A 22,648-nucleotide genomic window follows, 5' to 3' on the forward strand; every position below is an offset into this window, starting at 1 on the left:
AGACACGTGGCCTGAGATGCACTCTAGAAGGGTCACTCTGCTGCTCTGTGGAAGGTGGACCTCAGAGGTGGGTCATTAGATGTGGGATAATTTTAGAGGAAGCGCAACATGACTCATGGATAGAGAGGATGTGGGATACGAGGGAAAGACAGAAACCCAGTCTTGTCCACCACTGTTTCCCCACACTTACAAAAATGCCTAGTACACAGTTGACACTCATTAAATATTGTGCAGTGGATACCTATTTCAAAGAGCGAGTACCCCCCAACCCTGCCACACACTTGCTCACACAACACACGTGCACACACACACACACACACATGTGCACACAGTCCCCGGGCAGCGCACGCCCCACTCGGGCTCACTGTCCCTCCCTGGCTGTGGGGCGTGAAGCACACCCTATCCTCTTCCTGCCCCGGGTTTTCCGTAACGTGGGAGAGGCACATGATCTGGGATCCGGTTCATTCCCATCGTGACCGTGGAACCATAAACAAATCATTTAGTTCCTCCGAGCCTCAGCATCATAACTTATGAAGTAGAAATGATCATATCTGCAACCCCGCCCCCCCCCCATGATGTGAGAGTGCCATGGAAAGAGGTAAATAACTATAGCATTCTGAAGGAGGTCTCTGAGGCCCTCGCCGCCTCTCTCCGGTCAGGGCTAAGGCTGAGCACAGCAGCAGGTGGCCCCGGCCTGGCCAGTCCACTCACCACCAGCAGATCGTTGAAGAGGAACACCTCCCTCTGATGTGCGGCCTGTTTCTGCAGCTTGTTCACATCCGTCACCTCGAAGAGCCGGCTGCAGCAGACCAGGCGGCGGTGGGGCACCGACAGCACCTGGAGCAGGGGCATGGCAGTCGAAAAGAGCTTCCAGATTGTTCAAATATGGCTGCCGCCAACCCCTTTTCCTCCAAGAACTGGAGCCCCCCCCCCCGCAACCACGACCCAGGCTGCGGCCTGCAGGGTGGCACCTCTGTCCCTTTCTCTCCTGCACACCCAAATGCGAGTGTGGCAGAGGGAGGGGATGGCGAGGATGCCTCGGGTCTGCTGTGTGTAGAAAAATCTACTGCAGACCAGACAGATGCTGAGACGTCGGCAAGCGGGGCACCCGGGGTGCTCAGTCAGTTAAGCTTCTGCCTTCGGCTCTGGTCATGATCCTGGGGTGGATCCTGAGATCGAGTCCCGCATCGGGCTCCCTGCTCCGTGGGAAGCCTGCTTCTCCCTCTCCTGCTCCCTCTGCTTGTGCTCTCTCTCTCTCACAAATAAATAAAATCTTAAAAAAAAAAAAAAAAGACCTCAGCAATCAAGGCTCTGGGCAGAAAAGGGCCATCCCCGCACAGAGGAGCCCAGTGCAGAGCCCACGCTGCTTCTTGGGTCAGCAATTTAGGGAGGAGAAACTGGAAACAAATACCAGAACCCACCCTACATCCTTTATATTTATGGCACGAAGAGCCTCTGCTGACGTATGAGTAGTAAACTATAGAGCATCATTGCCAACTTGGACCATACAGCCTGCGGCATAGGTCACAACTGAAGGGCGGCCCAATGGTTGGGACACCACAGTCTAGAAGGCTCTTTAGCCTCTTTCCTGTCTTCTATTCAGTAGGACCATCCAGGAAAGCCCAGTATCCAGCCCATCCTTAGTCTCCCCATCTGACCATCCCGATGCTTCAACCCTAGACCACTGGGCAGTCTTTCCTGACACCTCACTTCAGGCTATCCTGCTGTGGTGGCTGGTAGCCACCAGGAAAGAGGCAAGGGGAAACAGAGCGTGTGGTGGATGGCACATAGTGAGGACTCAATCACTATGAAGTGAGCAAATAATGGAAAAGTGTTTCTGAAAGGGAAGGAGGAGAATGGGAGGAGATGTCACATGGGAGACAAAAGGAGGTGCAAGGTGGGGGCTTGGCAGCGATGGAAGAGGAAGTGAGTGCTGTTCTGTGGTGGGCACTTACTGTCTTCATGCCCACGATGGACTTCTCCACCTTGGTGACATACGTGACGTGGTCCTCATTGGACTTGAGCTCCTTCTGCTGTATCCTTTCGTAGATGCCTACCACCAGTTCCCTGGGGATGTCGGCACCATCATCCACACCTACCAGCATGGAGTGGGAAGGGGAGGCCAGGGAGGCGGGGGAAGGAGGGAGGCAGGTGTTAGAGGCCTGGAGACAGAGAAGGGAAGCCCCCACCAGACTGAGGCTCCTCGAGGGTGGCCTTGATTTTGCCCTGTCCCTGTTCCAACACCTTCAATGACTGGCTCCCCATACCTATTGAATTAAGGACAGACTCCTTAGCCAGGCACCAGAACTACTATAATATGGCCCCAACACACATTCGCAGCCTCATCTCCTGCTGTTCCATAATCAGAACCTCCACTCCCCCCTCCCACCTCTTTCCTCATCCCCAAATACAGCCTCCATGCTCCTGCTCAGTAACTTGCTTCTGTAGTTCTCTTGTCCTCTGTGTATTTGTCTATCCGCCCCCGCCGCCCGCTCCCTGCCCCCCGCATCCCATGAGAGTCTCTTGAAAGCTGATGTTCCGTCTTGTTCTCTCTTGGATCTCCTCCCTCTTGGACCCTCTGCACCTCTCCATGAGGAAGCATGGTGCTCAATGATTAGTTGCTGAATGTATGACAAGATTCTTCCCTCACTGGGAGCGTGGCAGGAAGCGGGGTGCTGGTTAGACATTAGATGAAGAGGAGACGGACAGCCCCCTGTGGCAATGCAGGTAAGCAGAACTTACTCCCTTCTCCTACTTCATAGTCCTAACACTCTGGTAACAAAAAATACTATCAGGAAGTTGACCAACAAGGAAACAAATTTCTTTGGGAGGTAGAAAGAGAGGCAATAAAAAAATTTCTTCTTTCTACATTTTCTAAATCTTTTTTTTTTAAGTAGCTATATGCTTCTCTTATAAGAGAGAAAAATGGAAAATAAAGCAACTTTGGCAAGTGTCCTCAAAGGAGATTTCCTAACTGGTGAGAGGACATTATATCTTCTATGAGCAACTCTTTGTATCAACCCTGTTTCTTCCACATCTGATCTTGGTTGTTCAAGTCAGGCATATTAACCATGCAGCACCCCTGGGGGCCTAAAAGACATCAGGCTGGGGGCAAGAAAGAGCAGAACTGAACACACAGAGGCTGAACACACAGAGGCTCCCAGCTGAAGATGGCAGGTCACACACCTCTGGTCAAAGGGAGTTTTTTAAAGAAAGCAGACCCCTGGGGGCCTAAAAGACATCAGGCTGGGGGCAAGAAAGAGCAGGACTGAACACACAGGAGTGAACACACAGAGGCTCCCAGCTGAAGAAGGCAGGTCACACACCTCTGGTCAAAGGGAGTTTTTTAAAGAAAGCAGAGAAGAAACAATGGCACCATGTGACCTGGGAAGGGGACAAATGAGCAGATGGATTGGCAAACTAGAGAGAATGGAACCTGAAGCCAGCAGAGAGGTTACAAGCCACTCAACACACCACAGAACCACCAAAGGCTCTGGAATGGGTGGCAACAGGAATCCCCGAAAGTGGACGTAACGTCGGGCTGGACACAGGAAAATAGGTTGATCATCAATCTAAAAAGCGTTTAGATCTCCCTGTCCCTTCCTCCACTCCAGCAGCAGGCTGAGGGTTAGTCCTCTGGAAGAGGTGAGCCGGGAAATCTGGGGTGAGGGACCCCAAGCCCAGCCAAAGTTGGGACTCTGCTGAAAACTGAGGCATGGAGTTGATGTCTATGTATTAAGAGATCCTCTCAGTCCTATTGACCCAGATGATCTTAGAACGTTGGCAGCCAGACTTACACCCTCTGGGCAATAGATCGGACATTTCTCTTCCGGGCAATCAACAGACAGAAGAGAAAAATCTAAAGATGCTGTAGTAGGGATCCCTCAGTGAAACAGCTCAACTAAATCACTCTATGAGAAAGCCCACTGGTCAGCGCCTCCCGCCCATACTCACAGTTTTTAATCAGCCTTTTAGCTTACTCTTAAATATGAGAAAACAACCAAGTTTCATCATATATATATATATATGGAAAGTCTATAACACAAAAGAGAAAGAAGTATGGGGAAGCAGGAAAAGGAAGCCAGAAGAAATAGAGACAAGCAGGGAGAAACTGAAATAAATAAATACCATCAGAGATGTGTAAGAAGATACCACATCTACAACATAAGACTAAAATGCTATAAAAGAGGGGAACATCTCAAGAACAAAAGCTTCTTGAAAATGAAAAATATGACAGCAGAAATGAAAATCTTAAGAAACTTGCAAGACATCTTCAAGAAAATCCAACAAGAAGACAAAGATGGCAAATAGAAAGCTGTAAAAATTAGAAGATCAAACTAGGAGATCTAACATCCGAATAATAAGGGTTTCAGAAAGTACAGAGAAAACGAAGGGGGGAGATGATCAAATACAATATTTAAGAAAACTTCCCACAATCGGAAGACATGTTTCTAGACTGAAGGATCAAGTTAGTGCTAGCACAAGAGATAAAAAAAAAAACAAACATAAAGAAACTTACCAGTTTGAAAAGATATCTGCACCCCCATGTCCACTGACCGACCATTACTTACAACAGCCAAAATGTGGAAGAAGTGAAAGATGAATAGATGAAGAAGATATGACATATATAAAAAATGGAATATTAGTCATAAAAGAAAATGAAATCTTGCCATTTACAACAGCATCGGTGGACCTAGAGGGTACTGGGCTAAGTGAAATCAGTCAGAAAGAGAAAGAAAAACACCATAAGATTTCACTTTTATGTGGACTCTAAATACAAAACAGATGAATGGACAAAACAAAAAATAGAAACAGACCCATAAATACAGAGAACAAACCGTTGGTTGCCAGAGGGGATGTGGGTTGGGGGTGGGCAAAATAGGTGAAAGGGATTAGGAGGTACAAACTTCCAGTTACAAAATAAATTAAATCATGGGGATGCAATTTACAGCATAGAAAAAAGAGTCAATAACATTGCAGTAACTTTGTATGGTGACAGATGGTAACTAGACATATCGTAGGGATCGCTTGCTGGTGTATAAAAATCACTCTGTTGTACACCTGAAACTAACAGGATGTCAGCTATACTTCAATTAAAAGAAAAGAACCAGAACGAGGTGGAGCATCATGAAAATTTAAAACACAAAGGACAAAGAGAAGAGCCGGGAAATTTTCAGAGCGAGCGAGAGAAATAATAATATGCAAAAGGTGAGGAATTGGAACAGCAGAGCACCACCACCCGTTAAAAGACGCCGTCAGAATTCTGAGTTCCCTGTTCCAATATGGAATTCTCTTCCCAGCCAAACTCCCGATCAAGAGTGAGGGTAGAAAATGCCATATTCAGATACACAGGTTCTCAGAAAGTTTGCCGCGAGGGTACCTTTCCTACGTAAGTGAACTAAGAATGAGCAAGCCATGAAATCTCGGATATAGGGAGCGAAGGGGGCCCCCAGATGATGGGGGAGGGATCCCGTCCAGACTGGAGCAGAGCTAGAGTATATCTCATGATATACTTCAAGACTCAGCTTTGGACCGTGGTTATGTCTTAATAACATAAACATGGTGTCGTTCTAGCAGGGGTGGGCTGGGGAAGGTGGATGAAAGAGAGCTAATCCTTATATTCTACAATGCGAAATTGCTGTGGTCTGAATGTGTGTGTCCCCCTCCCCCAAGAATATGCTGACATCCTAACCCCCAAAACGGATGGTATGAGGAGGTGGGGCCTTTAGAACGTGTCTAAGTCATAAAGAGCAAGCAGCCTTCCCACACTGCCGTGCATGACCAGGACCAGACAGCAGCGTCCTGTGCCCTTGGCTGCCAGGGTGACATCTACGATAGCTCAGGCTCACAGAATTAACGCTGAGCAGCAGGGGCCCGAGCTGTGGCCCGGCCCCTCCTCCCTCGCCTCCTCACCTCGCAGGTTTCGGATGAAGTCCTCCAGCATCATCTTGCGGTCAGGCTTGATGTTGGGGCTGTACATGTCAGTGTTGAGGAGAATGATGGCAAAGGCGAGGATGAAGATGGTGTCGGGGTTGTGGAACTGTTGCACCACCTCGGGGTTGCACATGCAGTAGCGCTGGCTGTGGTGCGACACGGAGGGGGGTGCCGAGTGAGGCCCTCTCCCCCTCCCTAAGCTCCAGAGACCGGGGGCTGTTGGGCCCTGTATGCTGGTTCTCCGAGGGCATCGGGTCCCTAACGACGGCTGTCTGCCCTGTAGCCTGGTCCTCTTCCCCGCTGAGGGGACAGGGCAGGTGTCGCACACCCGTGGAGCCCTCACCTTGCACGGATGCACGATGAGTGAGAAGCCTTTCGTCCACTTGGATTGCCCGGCGCTGCTCCAGCTTAGTGAGCTAAAGGGCTCCTCTTCCCTTTTATTTCCTTCCCTCCTTTCCACCCAGTCCACCACCCCTGCTGCCCCACCAGGAGGACTTCTCCCCAGCCCCGGACTGCCCCCCCAGCATCTCTGGTCCCCCGTGCTTCAGGCGTGTGTTCTGAGGGCTGGATGAGGGGAGGGGGGCTACAGAAGGGGGCCCTACCTGAAGGCCTCTATGAGCCGCTCCACCTTCTGGGCCTCCCCCTGCACGCGGATGTGAGCCTGGAACTTCCGCAGGGCCTCGTCCAGCTCCATGCTGGAGAAGTCCATCTCGTCCACTACGCAGCTGGGGGCGGGGGCAGAGGGGTCTTGAGGAGAGGTCGGCCCCTGAGTCTCCCTTAGCCCGAGGCAGCAGAGGGATAGGGCTCAAAGTGGGGGAGGGACTTGGGTCCCTGTGACCAACCAGGAGGGGACTGACTCAGGCCTCCTAGACCAAATCTTCCCTGGGGCTCTCCCTTGAATAACCCCAGAGGACCCTCCCTCACCGTCCTTCCCCTAACACAATAGTCCCATGAGGCAGACGGCCGGCTGCATCTCCACTGCACAGCTAAGAACCTGAGGCCCAGAGAGGCCGGGGGGCTGCCCGGGGCTGCACAGCCAGAAGGCGGCTGGTCTTCCACCTCCACACCCAGGTCCTTTCCTCTCAGCCTCAGAAGGTCTCAAAGTCAGACAGAGGTTTGACATAGGAATGAGAATGATACACTCTTCTGGTCTTGCTAGGAGCCTGTCCGTCTCCCTAGTTTCTCGTTCCCACTTGGGCTTCCAGGTGACTGAAACTTCCTCCAGCACCAGCCCTGGGTTCTGCCTGAGGCAGGATGGGAGAGGAGCGGGCTCACCCTAAGCTCCCTTGCACCAAGGAGCCCTGAGCCTGGAGCAGCGCCGGGCAATCAGCTTCACGTGGGAGGGGACCCGTGACGAACACGGCCGGACTCTGAGCCCGGTCCCACCGCAGCATTTTTGGTGACTTGCGCTCAAGACTCATCTTTTAGAGCCTCAGTTTCTTTCTCTGAGAAGGATCCAGAATCCTGCTCCCCAAGGGCCCTTCTACCTCTGAAATGTCACCTCTAGCCCTGGAGAGTATGCATCTCAGTGTCCCCCTGCAGTGCGTGGGGGGAGGTCAGGGTGGGGACATGTGTTCTGGTCACCCCCACGAGGCAGTGTTGTTCCTCTGGCCCTGCTCAAGGGACCCCTTTTTTTCATGGGTTCTGGGGCCAGGCCCCCCCTACCTCATGCTGCCTCACCGTCCTCGGGGGTGCCCTGTCGCTAGGGCGTGAGCCGTGGGCAGGAACCCAGGCTGGCCAAGCAGCAGACCTGAGTGGCTGAGAAGGGCAGAATCTCACATGTGCCGACAGGCTCTCCCAGCTGATTTCCCCCCTCTCTGCACCCGTGCTGTTGTCCAGTCTCCTCTCTCCTGGTCCATTTATAGCCAGCCTCACAGGGCCCACTGCGGGAGCAGCCCTCTGCCTCCACAGCCCTCTGCCTCCACAGCCCCTGCTGATGCTGCCACGGGGTCACAACCCTGGGCAGCAGAGGACTGGGCTGCCTGCCTCCCAAAAAGGCAAGGGGAGCTCCAGGCTCGAGCCCAGCGTGCAGCTCAGTGCCCAGCACACTGGGGGACTCAGGGAACATTTGCCCAGTAACCGCGTGCACGGAGGGACCAGCCCAGGACAGGACCCACTCCCTCCCCGAGGCTGGCTCCTGTGCAGGGTCCACAGGCCGGAGACTCAGAGATCCAGACACAACCCTGGCTCTGGTGTGGATGTTTAGGCGAAAGCACGGGGACACCGCTGCACAGCCGTGGTCAGGGCCTGTGGCCTGTGGGCTCTCCCTCCCCCACTCCTTTCAGGGGGAACAGGGAAGAGAGGGCATCACTGAGACTTCTAGGAAGGGGAGGCTGGGAGCCCGCCTCAGCTCGGAGGGACACGGGAGATGGCTGTCTCCCATCCGAGGCTTGGTCAAACACAGCCTTCTATCAGGCTGGTCTGCCTGGATAGTGAGTGAGACGGCAAAGCCGGGGGGTAGGGGGGTGCCGAGGCAAGAATGTGGCCCAATAATGACAACTAGTAGTAGCAGCCTCCAGGGCTAGCCTGGGGAAAGGCCGCTCTGATTTCCCAGCAGCGTGTCGCCTCCTCCCTAGGCCTTCCCCAGCTGGAAGGTAAGCCTGGGAGCAGCATCGTGGGGCCTGCATCCACGTGTCCCCTAGCCCAGTCCCGTCAGGAGTTATGAATCGTGCATGACTGGGCCAGACAGTGAGGCCAGTCGGAAGAGGTGAACCCGTGCAGTACTGCAGTGAGGGGACCACGCACTGGAGCTAGGGAGGCAGGGACAGGGAGAGGACAGAAATGGAGACAGTGAGAGACACAGAGGATAGAGTCAGGTGAGAAAGACAGAGAGGACAAGGACAGAAAGACAGAGAAGGCAAGAGAGACAGAAAAATAGAGGCAGGGAGGTGAACAGGGGAAGAGAGAAAGACCCACAAAACGGGGGAGAGACGGAGACAGAACAAGAGATAGATGGGGGAGAGACAGGGAAAGAAAGAGACAGAAAGACAAAGAGAGGAAAGAGAGGCGAGAGAGGTGGAAAAGGACAGGACATGGAGGTGGAGGAGAACGCCACAGACTGGACTGGGGTGGCCTGGGTGTGGAGCAGAAGGGCTCAACCCCGCCCCCACCTGACACGTCAAGGCCACGGGGGAGGGCGGTGGGCCCTAGCCTGGCCAAACCTGGAGGACCCCAGGCTGGCCCCTGGTGCCCCAACCAGGCATCCAGCTGCTGTCCAGAACTTGCCTCATCAGTCTGCCCATCCCACTGCTATGGGGCCCCTGTATCCCTCAGCAGTCTCGCTCCCAGAGCCTCTGTGCTGTGCCTTCTGCCCCAGTGCTCTGAGGGGGTGGGTGCCTGAGGCCCTGGGCACCATGGTGGGGGGCAGTGGAGCAGCTGGGAGAAAGTGAGATCTGCTCGGCCAAGCACAATGGCCTAGTTTCCAGGCCTTCACTCAGGTGACCTGCAGCCTGCTCACTGGCTTGCTCGGGGATGCAGCTGAAAGCTCCAGTAATGAGCCCAGAGCCTGAGACTCAGCCAGATGGAAATGCTAGCCCGCAGACTGGGGAGTGCTGAGTAGATCAGTCACAGGGCTGCGGGGGGCGGGGGGCAGGAAGGATTTTGTGGGGAGGTCGCCTGGGCTGCGGGGTGGGGAGTCTACACCCCACGTCCTCGAGGGCCCCTTGTAAGAGTTGGGATATGGCTTGGTAAAACACAGGTCCCTGAGCCCCATCCCAGATTGACCTACTAGAATATGTGGGGGCGAGGCCTGGCAATCAGCATTTTTTTGCAAGCTGTCCAGGCGATTCTTAAAACCTGAAAACCAATGACTGAGCTGAGTGCCAGGGTCGGAGGGGGTCCAGCCCATGTGAAGGCTTCTAGAAAAACATGAATCCAGCAACTCATGGGCCATCAGGCAGCAGCTCCCGGGAGCACGCATGCCCCTATCAGGCTGTCAGGGGCTGCTTTTGCGGGGGGAGTGGTGAGGGAGGGATGGGAGGAGGTGGAGACAGATGCAGTGTCCCCTCCACACACACACACACGCACACGCACGCACACACTTATTTCCCGCCTTACTCCCTGCGACTGCCACCATGGGGCATCAGTGTTTGATGGGCTGATGGTGTCCTGGGGCTCTCAGATCCAGGAGGAAGAAATCTCAATGTGTTCTGCCAAACCCCCAGATGGAAGGGAAGAAGCAGGGTTGGGTGGTGGTGGGGCATTACTGTCCCCGAGAAGACAAATGCCTTCCTCTCTGGAGAGCTGGGAACTGGCCCAGGTGACCTCTCAGGACTGCCCCCACTCTCTGAGAAGGACCCAGAAGCAGAGAGGGCCCACAGTCAGCAGGAGACCACAGCATCATTCCTGGCTGGCTTTGGAATACAGCTGGCGATGACTGCTTCCTCTCCCTCACCCCAGGGAACCACCGTGTGCCTTCCTGGGGAGGCCTGTGCCCCCCAGGGCAGCTGGCTGGGCTGAGGCTGTGTTCTCTCCTGACAAGCCTGCCCCAGCGGACCCTCACCTCAGGGGCCTCGGCCATCCTGCAATCACCCAAACCCTTGCCCTTCCACCCGGCGCGATGCTGTGTTCTCTCCCAAAGTGCCAGCTCAACCTGCACCGCGACCTCCTTTCTCTCTCCTCTTCTCTCACTCTTTCCCACGGCTTCGCTTATTTCGCTGGGTCTACCAGCGCATAAAATCGCCCCCTCCCCATCCTTCTTTGCCACCGCAGAATCCTTGTGGGGAGCGGATTGTCTGACAGTTTTCCAAATCCATCCCGCCGCCTCCACCCCGGACAGCCCAGGGCTGTCTCTCCTCTTTGACCATCTTTAAGGTCAAAAACATCACACGTTTCTGGGTGGTCTTGTCTGGGGCGTAATCTCCCCGTTTTGCAGGAGGCAAAACTGAGACACAAAGGGGCTTGCCCCATGCTTCCTGCTCTTGTGAGGCCTCTTCCCCCGGAGGGGCCCTCTCCACTCCAACAGGGGTCCAATGCCAGTGGGCCTTGTGTCTTCACAAGCTGTGTCTAGGTGGCCTCACCCATCGCTGTGACTCTGAATGCCCCCTGCCATGACTCGGAAGTGTGTGTATCTCTTACTATGAATTCACCCGTTTCATTTTATTATTCATCACTGACTAGTTAATTTTCTTTTTGGTTGCTCTGTATTGTTAATAGAAGACCATGTAGCTGAGTCCAGAGGGGCAAGTGCACCATCAGCTCTGCGTTTGACTGGAAGTTGACCAGCACACTTCTGAGTTCTGGCTGTTGAATCCATCCGGGTGCTTTGGTCTGAACGGCAGTCAGAGCCGGCCTGGGCACACTCACAAGACCCCAGCTCGTGCTAGCCTCTCTTGCAGGGAGGTCAGGCTACACGCATGTCATGTCTCAGCGGGTATTTAATACTTCAACTTGTTCTAAGTATTTGACAATACCTAGTTTGAGGGATTCTTCAGCTGAAATGTCACTGACCCCTGCATCTCCTTTCCCAAACTGAAAATATACACGTTTATTTGGTATAATTTCACAAATTACCCTAGAGAGCTTGAAGCACACACATACTCATACGCAAAGACTGAGCGTTCTGAATTCTCAGCGGCTCCGGAGTCTGTTCCCTGGACCCGCCCCCCCACCCCGCCTGCCTGGCCACGCCTCCCGGCCCCGCCTACTTCTCCCTCCCGCGGCCCCTGCTCAGGCTAAGGGTCTAGGTATTTCTCGCATTTCTCCCCAGGACTGTGACTGCGATGACCTCCTACCCAGCCTCCCTGCCTCCAAGTCATGTTCCAGAACAATTCTTCTAGGACACCCATTTGGTCCTGTCACTCACTCCTCTGCTTCTATTTTTCCCAAGGCCTCCCACCTCCCTAGCCTGAAGCCCAAGTTTCTGGGCCGAGCAAGCAAGGCCGTGCTAGCCTCCCAGCTTCTCCCACCCCTTCTACATCCTGGCTCCCCCTCCTGCAGTCTGGCTCTCAAGCCTGACACTTTCGCACATGCTGTTCTTTCTTCCTGCCGCCCAACCCCAACCTCAAGGTCCCTGGTGAGTTATCCATCTCTCCAGGAGTCCTCCTGGGCTGCCACGGCCTCCCTCCCAGACACACCTCTGTCTACCGCTACAGTTGTCCCCTGTGCCATAACATTTACCTGCCTGTCTTCCCACCCGGCTCTGCGCTCCTTCCGGCAGAGGCAGTTCTGTTACTCTCTGCATGCCTGGCATGTATATGAATTCAATAACCATTTCTGGGATGAATGAATGCGTGAGTGAGAGACCAGCTGGGCGAATGAATGGGACCCGGAGCATGTGCTCAGCTAGGGAGGGAGCCCAGTGGCCTGAGCCTCTGGGAGATCTGCCCGGTGGCTCAGGATTGCTAGGCCTGCTTTGCCGAGATCATCTGGAACTGCCCCCGAGACGGGACAGAGCTGCCTAGGAAACAGCGCCGTGGATGCCAGACCGCAGGCAGTGAGGCAGTGTGGCGTGCACAGGCTCCCCACTTCCCTCAGCCGCACGCGCAGGCGAGTGAGTGATGAGAACCCCGGCAAACTGGTGCCCATTAAACCGCTTCCAGCCGAGCCTGTCTGCACCTGCCCAGGGGTGTGCCGCTGATCCTGGAGTGAGTGAATCGGGAGAGCTGTAGCTTCTGCTGGGGCCTCCCTCCCTCTCTTTCCTGTGCAAGCTCCTCACAGGGGCTGGGGAAGCATAAGCACAGATGTTCCCTGCATCTGTATAAACAGGTACAACCCTGAATAAAATTGTTTGTTAATACTGATCTGTGCGTGGAAGCAGCTCGTGTTGCAGGGAAATGAAGCGTCGTACACGACTATGATCAAAATGAATTTCGTCATCTCAACTTTTTTTTCTTTTACGATAGCAAGACAGCGTCTGGCAGACAAAGGAACTGACTGGAGCTGAAAATAGGTAATGATAGCAGCAGGGATTTTTAATTGGCCAGAGAGACAGCAAAGATCTGGAAGGTGAGGCTCAGAAGAGGTGCGAGGGCAGCGCCGCAGACAGCAGGGGGGGCCCCGTGCTCTAGGTGGGTACTAAGCCCAGGCTCCAGGATTAGGATGGAAAATGAAACCGCCCACTGCCACGGGATGTAGGAACCTTGGTTTTATTTCTGCAGTTCTTGGCTCATACAATTCAATTAAAAATATCCCCATCCGCCAGAGAGTTATTTTTGTTAGGCAGAACTCATAACATGCCCAACAAAGGTCAAGGCTTCTGGAAAAGTGCGACATGGCTCAGAAAATAGAGCAGAGGGAAGCTGACGCAAGAGGACCTGCCAGTGTTCCTGGTGACGACACAGGGACAAAGACAATCTCGTCTGGGAGGGCCTCGGAAGGGATGGCTGCCGGTCACACCTTGAGGACTCAGGAACCGAAAGAACTAAGTGTAAATTACCCCAAAGAATTCGAAGTCAGTGTGGATGCCTGGGGTGACTCTCCCTTCAGTGGGCCTGGCAGGATCCCCGCTTGCCAGGGGTTCTCAAACTTGAGTGTGCATCTGAAACACCTGGCTGGCTTGTGAACCCACCATTGCTGCCCCCAGAGCTCTGACTCAGTGGGTCTGGGGTGGAGTCTGAGGATTGATATCGCTAACAACTTCCCAGGTGATGCTGCTGCTGCTGTTCTGGGGACCACACTTTGAGAACCACTGTTCCAGGGTATTAAGAATGGGCAGAATGAGAAGTCAGGCCTCTGGTGTCAGACACCCTCGAGGCTGAATCTTGTTTCCATCATTGAGCCTTTCAGTTCAGGTCACCTAGACTCTCCATGCCTCACTTTTTCCACCTATAGAATGGGCCGACCCCTATACCATGTAGTGGGCAGGTGGTTCTGAGTTTTATAACAGACGATGTATGTAAAGCTATATAACAAAGCTTCATAGATGATGGTTTTCATTATGTACCTGGAGACCAAGTCTGAGTTGACATACCTAGTGAGTAAGTGAATCTGAAGTTCCTTCTAGCATAGGTATTAAGACCCTTCCCATCATCAACAGTTAACTCTGCCTGAAATTACACCTCTTGATGTTTGTCCATTAACTCTTTAAAATATCCATCTATCAGGGAGAGAGGAACTGGATGTAGGTCAGACCTCTTGAGATGTAAGAATCAGCTTCTCAGTTTCGCTTTCTTCTCCGATGAGCAGAGCAATAAAGGTGGGTCTAGGGACGGAAGAGTACCTGATTTCGTTCAGTTTGCCACTGGCCAAGGGACTAGTCATTTCTTCTCTCTAGGCCTCACTTCCTGCCTGGGTGAAATGAGAGGGCTGGACAAGCAGGCCGTGTCAGGGGTCTTCCAGCACCACATTTCACAACTGGGGTCTGATGAAAACTACAAGGCATTTGGATCACACTTCCCTTGAGATGAGGCACACAGGCAGGATGGTGTTGGGTTATGGGCTCAGGTTGTAGAACCATTCTGCCTCCCTTCAGATCTCAGCCCTTGATTAGCTCTATGACTGTGGGCAAGCTAATTACCCTCTCTGTTCCTCAGTTCCTTCATTTGGCACAGATTAATAGCACTCACCTCACAGAGCTGCTGCGAAGACGGAATGAGATTTTGCATGTATGGGTCTTGGCACAGTGCCTGTTGGCACACAGAGAACGCTTGATATATGTGAGCTGTCGCTGTTATGTCTCACAGCCTGCTCACTCACAGCTGGCCCTTCTACAAACCCCAGGGGAATGTAACTCCCAGGAAGCCCCTTCCCTAGAATCCTACTCCCTAGATATCCCACTTCAAAGCCATAGCCAAGTACCACACAGGGATTGAGAAAGTCCTCCAGAGCTAGGGCCCGAGTTATAAAGGAAAGGACTGGGTGGTAGGTCTTTGTGTGAAAGTCCAATTTATATGCTAATGTGACCAAGCCAAAGGGAGTCTCAACTCTGGACTTGTTCACCCCACACTTAAGGTCCATAGATCTCTACACACAGGAGCAAGAGGGTCTGAAACATTCATGATTCTTTATTATTAAGGAAAATCTCTTGTCTGTCAAGGTGTGTGTACGTGTGTGATGGTGGTGGTGGGGGGGTCAGGGGAAAGGGCACTGGAGATGCGAGGGGTCAAGGCCATAAACTTAAAGACTTCATTTTTAAAAGAGAACCCCTTCCACAGAGCTGGAACAAATAATCCTAAAATTTATGGAACCAGAAAAGACCCCGAATAGCCAAAGGAATGTTGAAAAAGAAAACCAATGCTGGGGGCATACAAAGCCGGACTTCAAGCTATATTACAAAGCTGTAATCATCAAGACAGCATGGTACTGGCACAAAAACAGACACAAGGCTCAATGGAACAGAATAGCGAGCCCAGAAATGGACCCTCAACTCTGTGGTCAACTAATCTTCGACAAAGCAGGAAAGAATACCCAATGGAAAAAAAAGTCTCTTCAACAAATAGTGTTGGAAAAATTGGACAGTCACATGCAGAAAAATGAAACTGGACCATTTCCTTACAACATACACAAAAATAGACTCAAAATGGGTGAAAGACCTCAATGTGAGATAGGAATCCATCAAAATCCTTGAGAACACAGGCAGTAATATCTGTGACCTCAGTCACAGCAACATCTTGCTAGACACGTTGCCAAAGACAAGCAAAGCAAGGGCAAAAATGAACTACTAGGATTTCATCAAGATAAAAAGCTTTGGCACAGCAAAGGAGACAGTCAACAAAACCAAAAGACAACCGACAGAATGGAAGAAGATATTTGCAAATGACCTATCAGATAAAGGGCTAGTATCTAAAATCTATAAAGAACTTATCAAGCTCAACACCCAAAGAAAAATAATCCAATCAAGAAATGGGCAGAAGACATGAACAGACATTTCTCCAAAGAAGACATCCAAATGGCCAACAGACACATGAAAAATGCTCCACATCATCTGACATCAAGGAAATAGAAATCAAAACCACAATGAGATACCACCTCACAACGGTCAGATGGCTCACATTAACAAGTCAGGAAATGACAGATGTTGGCGAGGATGTGAAGAAAGGGGAACCCTCTTACACTTGGTGGGAATGCAAGCTGGTGCAGCCGCTCTGGAAAACTGTATGGAGCTTCCTCAAGAAGTTAAAAATAGAGCTACCCTCTGACCCAGCAATTGCACTACTAGGTATTTACCCAAAAGATACAAACATACTGATCCAAAGGGGCACCTGCACCCCAATGTTTATAGCAGCAATGTCCACAATAGCCAGACTATGGAAAGAGCTCAGATGTCCATCGACAGATGAATGGATAAAGAAAATGTGGTATAGACACACACACACACACACACACACACACACAATGGAATATTACTCAGCCATCGAAAATGAAGTCTTGTCATTTGCAATGACATGGATGGAACTAGAGGGTTTTATGATAAGCAAAACAAGTCAATCAGAGAAAAAGATTTATCATATTATTTCACTCATATGTGCAATTTAAGAAACAAAATGGAGGATCATTGAGGAAGGGAGGAAAAAATAAAACAAGATGAAATCAGAAGGGAGACAAACCATAAGAGACTCTTAACTATAGGAAACAAACTGAGGGTTGCTGGAGGGGAGGTGGGTAGGAGGATGGGGTAACTGGGTGATGGGCATTAAGGAGGGCACGTAATGAAATGAGCACTGGGTGTTACATGCAACTGATGAATCACTGAACTCTACCTCTGAAACTAATAATACACTATATGTTAATTAACTGAATTTAAATTAAATTAAATTAAATTTAATTTAAAAGAAAAAAAGAAGAGACCCTCTCCTTCTATCCCACTGGCTGGTGGCCGTGTCAGGTTTTCAAAGCAGTGGAAATAAGCGCAGAGTCTATCCCTGCCTGCGCTGGGCCTCTTTCCACCCTCCTCCAGACCTAGAAGGGTCTGCGTGGGCCCCAGCCTGCTCTCTCCTTCCTGATGGAATTCCCCAGAAATAAAGTAACTGTTCTGAGGTTACACACAGCACAACGGGCAGGACATTCTCAAATAATTTCTTCCTGCCATGAAAGGCTAATGCCTCCCAGCCTGTTGGACAGGAAATCTGTCTTCATTTCTGAATGTCCCCTAAGAAGAACAAATTTGTTACACTCTGGCCAACACATTTCCAAGGAAATGAAATAATGCAATCTGACTAAAATGTCAAACTCTTAATACTGAACAAAAAATGGAGTAGACACAGCGAGAGAAGGAACACCCAGGAAATTTTTCTGGCAACTCAACCCAAAAGGTGCCCTCCGTGCCTGTCCATGGAAACGACAGATACCCATGCCCTCCCCACGTATATGATTCTCCTCAGAAAAGATCACCCAGGCCAGAAAAGAGCCTGCTCACAGCCAGCATGGAACGTTTCCCCATCCGCCGGCCTTCAAACTGCTAAGGAGAACATTTCAGAAGGGAAATAGAGCAGAGCCAAATTTCCCAGCCATGTGAAAACTGAGAGGGAAAAGCTTCCAGCACCCAAGGATCCTAACCCCTGCTGATGCCTGGCTCCTCCAGCCAGGCCGCCACCGCCCTTCTCTCCTCAGCACCAGAGAGGATTTCCTCAGAGTGCAAGATGGTCCCCAAATGAGCTCCTCTCCCTTCCCCAGCAAGCTCCAGCAAGTTCTTGCTGTCTGGGGAGTGGACCTGATTTCATACCAGACCTGAGGTGTCTGATGGATTCCCCACTGGGGGATTAGACCCCCACAGGACGTCTAATGTCCTGTGCTTTCAAGTGAGAAAGATAATATTAGAAATAGCTAATATTTGTAAAGAACTGACTAAGCGTCAGTCACTGACGTAAGCACTTTACATGCATTTAAAAATTTTAATTTGTATGACGTGGGTACTATTGTCCCCATTTGACAAGTGAGGAAACAGGCTGGTTTCTCCTTTATAAAAACCAAACCCTTCCCAGGTAAACAGTGGAATGGACGTGGCCTTTTGAGCTCAGTATGCCTTCTGTTATTATTTGATACACCCTGATTAAATACTTTCCTTCTTGGAACGTAACTGCTATGGAATCAGGGCACTAAGGGACGAAGAGATCAGCTTCCCAGAGCACCAAAGGGCAGATTCGGGAGGCGATCCCATGGCATCTGTGGTGCTCAGAAGTAGGCCAGCAGCTGATGTGGATTCTGCTTGGCCCCTTCTCCCTTCCTTTTCTCCACAGGCCCACGGGTGGTCATGGTGGGGGTCCCGCCCCATCCCCTCCTAGAGGCTTCCACCCTCTCTCCTTCCTGCCTGGCCACATCTTGAAGAGTGCTGTGGCTGGGGCCGTCTCAGTCTCCAAGGGGATGGGTGATTTATGTCCTTTTATTCAGCAAGCAGCTTTGTACAGAACGGACGCAACATGCTGAATGTCACCAGGCGGGGGCAGGGAAGCTGTGCAGAATCCCAATGAAGCCTTTTCGGCCTGGGCAAAATGGCACCAGCGACTTTGTTATTGTGTGTTTTCTCTGGTGGGCGTAAGGAAGAGGCAGCAGATGCTGGGAGGTTGCAGGATAGCTGGCTTGAGTGGCAGGGAACACCCCCCCCCAAGCCCCAGCGTCTGGCTCCCCTGTGAATGCCTGCTCCTTCCGTGCTCTCCATCTCCCGCTGGCACCTCGCAGGAGACAAGCCAGGCAGGCAGCAACGTGGACTTGGGTGAAGAGGGCTCGTTTCTGTGGAGCTGTTACGTGCAGAGGCTGGATGTGCCCAGGCCTCGGCGCCCAGGGCCCGCATGGCCTCAGAATAAACCACAAGGGACCGAGGCACCCACTGGGGCAGATGGGGGCTCAGCTCTGCACTCCACTCTCCTGACGTGGCAAGGCCTGCAGGAGGTTCCTTGGCCCCTTCTCTCCCTTTCCACACTCCTCCGCTCATCTCTCCCATTGACACTTGGGTCTGTAAGTCCCCCCCACCCCGCCCGCCCCCAGCCACGAGCCCACACCTACTTCTCCCTGCCCCCATCCTGCATTCACTGGGATGCCCAGCTCAGCCCCATTCCTGATCCAGAGCAGGCAGTCCATGTTTGTGGAAGGAAGGGTGAGCTCGCTGGTCTGGAGCCGGCAGGCTGCTCTGGGATGCCCTGGTGGCATGACAAAGCATGGCTTTGACGTTCAGGGCAAACGATTCTGCACCATCCCAGGGTGCTACAAAGACCCTGAGGAATGGGTAAGATGATAGGTTCACAGGAGTTGCAGGGACCTTGGAGATCACACAGCCTGACCCTCAAACTTTCCAGGTGAGGAAACTGAGGCCCAGAGGAGGCCTCCCAGCGCAAGAGGAGCAGAGCCAGGGTTCAGGGCGGGCCCTCTCATGCACAGCACTCTCTTGCCACCATGCTGCCCCCTCATTCCTAGCCTGATCCCCACCTCGGCTGCCAGCCTGTCCCCAGCCAGCGCCCCTCCCGCAGGCTGCAGCGCTGGCCTGTCTCCAGCCCACACACTCAGTCTCCCAGGGAGATGGCAGTTAGTTTCACTGTGCTGCTCGGCGGCACGGGCACCACCGGGGCTGGTAGAAACTGCATATTCCCCGCGCGCCCGGTCACTGTGGGCCTAGCAGGTCAGCATTTCAGGGCCAGGCCACACAGGGACTGCAGAGGACAGAAGAGACCGTCCTTCAGGGCCTGTGAGTGAGGCAGGCACGGCTGCTCCCAGAGCAGAGAGACAAAGCGGGGTCCCCCAGGGGCACGCGGAGCTGGGGAGAGCGAAGTGATGAGGCACGGCACCCCCACCCGCCCTCCCACGGAAACGGAGGAACAGAAGGGGACAAAAGCAGATGAAAAGGCCAGAGAGACAAGCCAGATGGAGGGAAATCAGGTGAGGAAGGAGACAGAGAAAACTTATCTTTCTCCTCCTTCTATCATTTCCTCAGGGCCTCCCCTCAGGGCACCCCACCCAGCAGGGTGGTGTTGAGGAGAAAGGGGAGCCCCAGGGAGAGGGAGAATAAAGGAGGGGGAAAGAAGCACACTTATCAGTTCACTTTCCTCTGGGAGGTACTCAGGGCATCTTAAGCACCAGTGGGGGAGGGGGTCTGATCGTCCAAAAGGGGGGAGCTGGGTTCTGTCAACTAAGGGGCATCCTGGGATTTCAAGGTCCCTCAGATGCGTCCAAGCCCCTGCTCTTCTGACTGTACTCAGTTAGACTGAGTGAATTTAGGAATGTGACAGGGATTCCAGAGGACCACTGGTCTATCGCTCGTAATTCAGCCCCTCTGGTCCACAGGACAGAAGCACAGGCCCCGAGGGCAGGGACTTGTCCAAAGACACAGCACCAAGACTGCTGCATAAACAGAGGCCAGGTCTCTGCGCTCCCGCTCCAGGCGCAGTGACGAACTTGCCCGGTCAGGCTGCGTGACTCCGATGCTCCCAGACCCTTGGCAGGAGCCCCCGTCCCCCTACAGCAGGCCCTTGCTACTCCAAGAGCAAGTACGACAGAGAAAGTTTCTCTCAGAACCCCAGAGAAACACTTCTGCTGACTTCCCAAGGAGAAAGTGGGGAGAGAGGCGTGGTGACCTTCAAGAAGGGGTTCTGGAGTTGACTTCCTGGGGCCTCACCCTCTCTCTGCCAGGGGAGAGGTGGCTCCAAGTCCCCAAGGAGGCCACCCTGTGCCCCGCGGCTCGAGGGTGGCGAGTGTGAAGAGGCTCTCACCTGCCCACGCCTCCACACACACAGAGCTGAGCTCTGGCCCCTCATCTTGCCCCATCTGTTGATCTTGGTAAACGTATCTTTATGGAATCACAGTATTTTCTTGCTCTAAAAACCTCAGCCTAACTCCTTTTTTCTCATGTTTGCCTCCACCAATATGAAACTGAGCCCATGTGGGGCGCAAACCAGCCTGAGGGGGTTTGGGGGCGGGGCAGATGGCAGCAAGAGGGTGGGCTGAGGGCCTGTTCACCAGGCAGAGATGGCCCCAGGACAGACATTGTCCTCTTCTTCTCCAGGCTCACTCTCTTGCCCCAGACAGCAGCAAGGAGGGGGGGCCTTTTTGTCTCCTTTGACCATTTCTGTACCCCTGGTGGCTTCAATGGGACCCTGCCCAGAGCACGCGCAGTAAATCTCTGCAGGACTTAGGAGGGGGAAAAAGAGGCTGGTCAAGCTACAGTGATGCGCCAAGACTTCAGGGGTCCTGCTCCCTCCCCTGTGTCCTATGGGACCCTGGGCGCTGGGTGGGGAGGGGGGCACTCACTCCAGCACATCGCGGTTGAACTGCTTCTTGCTGTTGCCCAGGAACTCCCCGATCATCTGCCGGCTGAGGCCCTTGCGCTGGAGCAGGAAGTGGGCCACTCCAATGGGGGTGTCAGGGATGAAGCCTCGAGAGATCAGGAACTGGATGCCTTTGTCTGGGTTTCTAGGGGTGGGAGGCAAGGCGGGGAGAAGGAGTAGAGAGTGAGCCAAGGCTATCCATGACTTCTTTCCTTCCTTTCTTCCAGCCCATGGAACCCACAGAAGTGCCTGCAGGTTTCTGGGAAGAATGTCTCCAAAATGCCAGGATTCCTTCCACTGCAGATGGGCTCTCCATCCCAAGTTCTTCTCCCGGGAGCCTCGTCCTCCTGAGCAACCCCCACCCCAACACACACACAGGAGTGAAGACAGCATGGGGAGGGAAGGAGTTGGGAGAGGTCTGGCCAAACGGACTGAATCCCAGAGCAGGCGGAGAGGTTTCCTTCTGTCTTCCCCGAGGGCCCTGAGGCCTGCCACGAAGGCCCTTCCTCCCTGTCTGTATTCTGATGTTCATACACGGTACCCGCCCTGGAATCGGGAAGGAGGGTGAGACTGGGGAGCAGGGTGAGCTCTCCTACCACACTGTCCATACTGGACAGGATTCCTGCTCTCCACCATTTACTTTCTCAGGCTTGAGTCTCTATGTGTGGGTGTCGGTGCTGCGTCTGTAGGCAAATGTGCTCACGGTGTGGCCTGCAAATCCATGCTGTTCCCTGAACCGTATCTTACTGGTTCAGGAGAAGCTAAGTACAGAAATAGAGGGCAAGCATTTAGAACCTCTTATAGCACTTTGACATTTTCAGGATAACCAAGCATGTGATTGTTTTTCTACCAATTCATTTTTATTGCATTTCACAAAAGTATCAGCCCACAACCTATTGGGTAAAAACCCAAACTGGTGCTTTGCTACAGAGAGTTTGAGAACCACTGTCCTGAGGGATCCCAGTATCTGTGTGAGTGTGCAACTTGCCTTACTTGTGTGAGCCTGCTTCTTCTAAGATGGCATGATAAGGCCATCTCTAGATGTTGTTAGGAAGTTTGCAGGTGTTTTATGTAAGGTGAGCCGCAAACGGTAGCTATTCCCCCCTGGAATATAAGCTTCTTGGGACTGGGGGATGTGCCACTCTCATCTTCGTGGTCCACCTGCCTGGCTCTCAATAAGTAACCGTTGAGTGAATAAACGAGCAGACACGTGGGTGGGAGAGATGTTCAATCTCCTGGCTCGGGGCTCTGAAGGAAGGGGTGAAAGGAGGGTGGAGACGAGATTTCCACGGGAGGGGCGTGTGTACACTGTTGGCCCCCTGCTCTCTACATTCTAGTTGTAAGGACAGCTCCGGCTGGGGCTCTGGCTGGAGACTCGCTGAACTCCAGCACGTGTTTGTCTTTCCGCTTTCGTTCTCCTGCCCTCTTTCTGCGCCACCTCTGCTTCCCCGTCTCCCCCTTTTATCCCTGTCCCTCTCCTGCCTTTCACCTGGATTCCTAATGCCAAGTCTCTTCTCTCTCCCCCACCCAGGCCCTCCCTTGCCTTTCCTCATTTTCCCCCTTGCTCTCTTTCCTTGACATCATCT

The 22,648-nt window shown here is 52.8% G+C and overlaps 1 protein-coding gene across 2 annotated transcripts in view; it reads right to left on the reverse strand.

The window, feature by feature from the left end:
• Positions 1-22,648, reverse strand: part of IQSEC3 (IQ motif and Sec7 domain ArfGEF 3) — a 101,633-nt gene that overhangs the window by 10,916 nt on the left and 68,069 nt on the right. For both annotated transcript variants that reach the window (XM_087855537.1, XM_087855535.1), the window contains 5 exons: positions 21,046-21,207; positions 6,537-6,659; positions 5,914-6,080; positions 1,956-2,095; positions 712-837 (listed from right to left, as the gene is read on the reverse strand). In XM_087855537.1, the coding sequence (XP_087711663.1) occupies positions 712-837; positions 1,956-2,095; positions 5,914-6,080; positions 6,537-6,659; positions 21,046-21,207 (718 nt within the window). The remainder of the gene's footprint in view (positions 1-711; positions 838-1,955; positions 2,096-5,913; positions 6,081-6,536; positions 6,660-21,045; positions 21,208-22,648) is intronic.

This window comes from Ursus americanus, chromosome 25 (assembly GCF_024610735.1).
Source record: "Ursus americanus isolate L20-20 chromosome 25, mUrsAme1.1.p, whole genome shotgun sequence".
Classification (NCBI taxonomy): domain Eukaryota; kingdom Metazoa; phylum Chordata; class Mammalia; order Carnivora; family Ursidae; genus Ursus; species Ursus americanus.